General features: G+C 32.3%; 1 protein-coding gene across 1 annotated transcript; it reads right to left on the bottom strand.

Moving 5' to 3' along the window:
* On the bottom strand, positions 825 to 3,311 carry LOC109359444. Its single transcript, XM_019604113.1, has one exon. It carries the CDS (start codon positions 2,593 to 2,595, stop codon positions 1,096 to 1,098), a length of 1,500 nt encoding a protein of 499 aa, XP_019459658.1. The 5' UTR covers positions 2,596 to 3,311; the 3' UTR covers positions 825 to 1,095.

Here is a 6,425-nt window from a genome sequence, read left to right as displayed (position 1 = left end):
CATATAATTTTGTTGATATGCAATTCTGATTCTTCTTCAGTGCCCTATGGATTCTACCTCATTAAGCTCACATGTGACCAAGAACTAATAGCATAAAAGTGGTCCTCTCATGAGTGTAAAAATTGAATATAAGCAACAATATGATATATAAAGAAATTAGCATGAAGCAAAAGGGGTACAAATTCTCATGCTATAAATAACTAAGTGTGAGAAAAGTACATATGGGCACTTATAACCTTTGCTACCTTAAGTCCTTAGCTGTTAAGCGACCTTACAACTACCTCAACCCACAAATTTTCTCCTTCAATAATAAAGAAACTTGTTTCATATTTCTACAAACTATCTTATATCTCAAGAATAATCTAACAACCACCTCGCACTTTTTCAATACAAAGGCATAATGAGTTGACCGTAGTGCTAAACTCTATCAATATTAAAGGTCTTAGAGCTTTAAGGCACTACACTTGGGCACGACACAATTTTGGTGCTATAGCTTAGTTTAAAATATAATTTGTATACTAATCTTTAAGAATTCCACTACCTTATAATATTGTGGTTCCTGGTCATTTTAAAGATCAACAAGTAACAAAATATCATGTTTTGGTTACACTTGGAGGGAGAGAAAAAGAGAGAGAAACTATAATCTTTGTTACATAATCATGCCTCCTAAAAGACAAGTCACAACTTGCAAAAGTAACTGAGATCTGGACCCTGGTATTTGGAATCAATTAGTGAAGCTATGTTTTCTACATTGACATAGGAGGATGAAAAAATTGTAAGACCAAATCAATAAAAGTAAACTTAACATTTGCAGCAAAGGAATATAATGCTTAAAATTATAGTTGTAGTTGGATAAAGGAAGAAACAAAAAAAGTTAATTGAGACTACCAAATTGCCATACTCCATAATCATGAAAGGAAACCTACCAAATAATGGATCTAAGACCTTAAGAACAAAATTCAATTACCCATTTCTCTGTACATTGAAAATGCTTTCATCATAGAGATAAAAGACAACTTTCTCAGAGTTCCAGACATTCAAGTACCTCAACAGTAGATGCATCAAAATGTTGAAAAACCAAGGATCATCATTTCTCTATTCATCAACAGGAGCAGGTAGATTGAGATCAATTAGGCAAGGAACTGGAGTAGCACTAGCTGGCCTAATCACAAGAGTGTTTTCTTCAGAACCTCCAACAAAATGGGACCTTTTGTGACCCCCCAATGCTTGACCTGAACTGAAAATTCTGTTGCAAATTGGACACTGGTGTTCCTTGCTTTTCTTTGACTTCAGCTTCAGCTTCTTCTTTCCCTTGCTTAACTTCTTCCCATTGAGGTTCTTGTTGTTGTGTGGCTTTGCAGCAGGATAAGAATCACTGTCAGAGCTGTTCTCATCACTCTCATATGCTGAATCATCTTCATATCCATTGTCCCTTTCAGTGTTCAAGGACTCATACTTCCATCCATTCCTCTTATATATTTCATCATTAAAATCATTTGCAACCTTCTTTGAACCAAGAGAGTCATAGATAAGACTCTTCTTTGAAGCAAATCTCTTTGTATCTCCATGTTCTCTAACATTATCCAAGTCCTCCAACACTAATTTCTTAAATTCAGTGTTTCTGCTTCTTCCTCTACTCAGCACCTTGCTTAGTTCAACATCACAATCATCAAACCCAGCCATGTCTCTCACTTTAGAAGACTTAACTTCACTCCTGAAAACCCCATCATTTGAATCAGCTGAGTCTACCTTTTTCGGCCCGTATCTGAAGTACCCGGAATCTGAATTATCAGAGTGATAACCAAACTCACTAGACTTCAATTTCGAGTCGTTTCGCAGCCTCCTCTCAGCAAATTCATAAGCATTAGACACAGACTTCTTACCATTTTTTATAGTGAACTTTGTCTCAAGAGAAGGTGATTTTGCCTCTAGAATAACAGAGTTGTTATCAGAAGACTCAGCAAACAAAGCAAAACGACCACTATGATGGTAACTAGAGTCTTTTGACAACATCATCAAACACCTAGCAACCTCTTCCTGTTCCTGTTCAACTTCTGACACAGAAGAAGATCCATTGGCCATAGAATAAGAAAGATAATTGTTGTTATTGTTGTTGTTGCTGCTGCTGATAATATTGTTGAACCTCATTCTCTTAGATCTCCTTGGAGCAGAATTGGTCTCAGTATCAGATTGACTATCCATAACCAATTTCTGCTTCTCTTTCTCTGAGTGACAAGCCATGTGACCACAAAGAGCTTTCAATGATGAGAAACCTTTCCCACATTCTTTGCAGAACTTACCAAGTTGCTGCTGCACATTCTTATTGGTATTGGAATGCACAAACCTCATTGTTTTCTTAGGGTTCTCTCTGAGGCCATAAGTGGGGTTCCCAGCATCACCATCACCATCACCATACCCTAATGAATCCCTCTTCTTCTTTCTCATAGCCTCAAACTTGAGCATAGCAGCATTGCTTCTCTCTTTATTTGCTTGAGCTGAATGTTCATTCATATGTGTCCTGATGTGGCCACCCAGTGATTTACCACAAGGGAACCTCTTGCTGCAATATTTGCACACAAACTTCTTCTCCTCCATTGATTGATTAATTGATCTAAATGAATCCGATCCAAATGTGTATATAAAAACAAAAAAACAAAGATCAACAAACTACAAAACTTACCTGAAATCTTCAAAGTACTAGACACATTCCATGATCATGTTCCAAAAGATAATGAGTGTGAGAAAGAGGGGTAAGGGACAAAATTCAGATCAAGTTCAGAAAACAGATCAGAAGCTTATTGCTTTATAATCAGGTGGTATGATCAGAAGAGAGAATCAAAGAGTTCAGATGTGACAGTTCTATAAGTATAAGATTAGACCCAAAAAAAGGTACAATAGAAGTAGAGACCCCTTTAATTATCGTTTCCAAAGCTAAAAAATTTAGCAATGGAAAATAAAAGAAGATGAAATTTTGAAGAGATGGGGTGCTAGTAATTGCAGTTCTGAACAGACCCAGAAGAATAATCAGAGCTAGCCATGACTTTTTCTCTTCTCTCTTGTTGGTAGTGTTGTAGTTGGAGGAGAATTCCATGCAGCATGGATGGAAATAGAATAAAAAGGGTGTGTAAAAAAAATAAAAAAATTGAAAAGGAGTAAAGAATATTAGGAAGCACGTGTACTAAGGTAAGAACATTTTGGTGTTCATTTAGACGGCTAAGATTTAAGGTTGTTTTTTTAGAATCTCTAGGCCTGTGGGGTTATTAGCCAGATATGGCAAAGCAGAACCTGACCATCCAAAGTCCAAACTATGCCTTAAATTGTTTTGCTTCTAAGCTCACACAACACAAGTGAAAGGTCAGAATCTCAAACTGTTATTGTTTTCATCTGACCTCATTCATTTGCACCTCCCCCACTATTGAAAACGATATAATAATGTCAATAAAAGGTTCTTCTAGAGTAATACTTTGCCTCTCTTCTAAAAATTAGTTTGTAGATATGAGCTTGTATCTATAAAGTACTTGGAAACTTACAACTGTGAAGGTAGTCTATTAAACTAAAATTGTTCAGTAAAAAAGTTTTATAACTAGCTAAATTAAAAAAAAGAGTAAAAATAACATATACTATTTATTTATTATTTATTAATTGAAGTAATTAAATTAATAAATAATTTAAAACAATCATTTATTTTTTATATTTTAGTTATAATTGGATAGTTAATATTTTAGAAAAATCCAATGGTTTAAACTAATAAGTAGATCTAAACAATTAGATATTCATAGAATGGATGACTATTATAAGGAGTAAGTGGATCCTCACTCTTGGAGAAAGTGGATAATTAATATTTTTATATCATCGTCATCAATTATATGGAAATCCAATGGTTTGAACTAATGAGTAGATTTAAACTATAAATATCTATAGAACGAATGACTATGATGAAGAGTAAGTTTAAAAACTTAAAGTAAGTGACTCACTCATGTTTGTTTTTATTTTAATATTTTGCTTTACGAATGAAACTTAAATTGAGGAAAGATATGACTAACATATAAGGTTAATTGAGTTTTTCTAATAGATGACATGTAATGTAATTTATTAAAATATTGAATGACAAAATTGGAAAGTGAATTATTGAAAGCTACTTTCACTTTCTAAACGCCATGTGAAATAGTTTTTGAAAAATAGATTTCAAACGCTACAAACTCATTTTTTAAAAGCTACAAATTACCTTCAAATTTTTTTACCGAATGCATCTAATAGCTTTTTGAGTGACTCAAAAAGCAAGGTGAAAAACTACTTTGAAGGTTTGTCAAATAATGCCCTTATTGAATCCACAAATTGAAATGACAATAATTCGATTCAACTGAGTGAGCGATATTTATGTGGAATGATAGTCACACATGGACTAATTCATTAACCAATAGTGTTAATAGATGTCCTTAGTTATATAAGAAAACGATATGTTTAATGAATTTAAATTTATGCACGGTTAGTGTAAAGTTTTTTAAATTATCAGTACATCATCCGTCATTGATTTATATTACTTTTGTTTGAGAGTCAATGATTATTTACATGTGAATGATTTACTGACATCTAAAATACACTTACACTTTTAATGTATATATATTAAAACAATATTTAATTGCATTTATGATATTTATTTATTGTAACCTTAGTGGTTTTAGTGCCCTCTTTTACATATATCTTCTCCATATTACTTATGGCCAAATTCCATGTTCTTTTTTCTGTGTTATTTTTTGGGTTAAAGTAGAGATTTACATTCCATATTTTTGGAACCTAATAAAATATTTAGAAGAGGCATGAAAACTATATTTTAGAATATTTATACATTGTGTATATTATATTTTAATGGAGTGAATATGCCCTTTTCATGAAGCCTATTTGATGACTTTACTTATTTGGAGATATATTCATTTTAATGATAATCATATTCCTGAAATGTGATCCTACCAAATAAATTTATGATTATCCAAGATTTCTATGTGTTCAAAAATGATAAGAAAATCATAACTTGATATGGGTCTCTAATTAAATGCCAAATGTTAGACGGGCAGAAAATCTTGAAACCATTTCCCTGTTTTCTCCTAAGGAATTTTAATTTTGAAATATTAACACATCTTTTTCTTTTTTTGTAAATTATTAACTCATTTTTTATACACCGTGCATTTTTCCATCAGCAGTGGAAGACTAATCATTTGTAGGCTATTATCTTTTCTATATGAATAACAAGATCAAACTTCTGATATCATACTTGAAAAACCAATGTATCTATCAATTGTATATGGCCGTGTTGGTTATTATTGACCCCACATTTGTTTTTGGTGTGTGTTAAGTGTATATTCTAGGTGTCTAAGATTGATCCATTTGGAGATGGAAATCTCATCCAAATAATAACAACATCTCCCAACAAAGTCTTCTCCATACATACCACATGAATCCAACCACTTATATTATACTTGAGAAACTCTACTATCTACTAATTGTGTTCAATATTATTTGTATCCCATTTTTAAAACACTCTTAAAAGGTATTATTATTATTTGATGAAATTCATTGTTATTTCCAAAAGTACATGATTTCATTCTTTAATTAGTAGATCTCACATAAACTCTATTTACTAATGAAAAATTATTGAAGAGAATGTATGGCTAAGATTGATAATTCTAATTACTACTTAGCACAACCATTGTCCCTATGAGTTGGAGGCATTGTTTGTAGAGTAAAGAGGTTAATAGTTTGATTTATGTGAATAACTTGTTGAGAGGACTAATCTCACATCCAAAAAGGATTAGTTCCCAAAAGAGTGAGGGATGTCCTTGGTAGTACAAAGAAAAGAACATGAACAATCTCATAACACACATTACCTTTAATATGAACATATTTTATGTCCCAAAAAGTATGTCACTTCATGAGCTACTTTTACCCCATTCGTTAAAAAAATACTTTATTATTAAATTTCAAATTTGAATATATGTTTTTCAACCAATCAGAAAATGTCATATTCTTATGACTAACCTTTAACTTACACGATATTGAACAATGTTGGTTTAGAAAATGCCAAATGTTTGATTGACCTTAGTATCATGAATGAGACTGCCCTAAGATCAAGTCAACTCACTCTTGTAGAGATGTTCTTTGCATGCACACTATTTGGGCTTCTTGTTATCTTGGAAAACAAGAATCATGCCTTCTATTCGCAAAAATTACTCTCGAGAATTTAAACTCATCCCAGTGTTACTTATCACACTTTCTCTTTTCATTCCTTGGTTAAAAGATATATTATGGTCAGATAATAAGAAAATCATAAATTTGAACTTATATGTTGGTGCAGCGAAAGCGATCGTTGCACAGTGTTGGCCACAAGCAATCAAATAATGTGGATAGAATAAATAGAAGATAAAAAACAA

The sequence above is a fragment of the Lupinus angustifolius genome, chromosome LG11 (genome assembly GCF_001865875.1).
Source record: "Lupinus angustifolius cultivar Tanjil chromosome LG11, LupAngTanjil_v1.0, whole genome shotgun sequence".
NCBI lineage: Eukaryota > Viridiplantae > Streptophyta > Magnoliopsida > Fabales > Fabaceae > Lupinus > Lupinus angustifolius.
Note: the sequence above shows the minus strand (reverse complement) of the source record. Positions and strands in the feature narration are given on the sequence as shown.

Bases quoted from the DNA above. Each gene is read 5' to 3' on its own strand.
- LOC109359444 (XM_019604113.1), bottom strand. From the start codon at position 2,595: ATGGAGGAGAAGAAGTTTGTGTGCAAATATTGCAGCAAGAGGTTCCCT.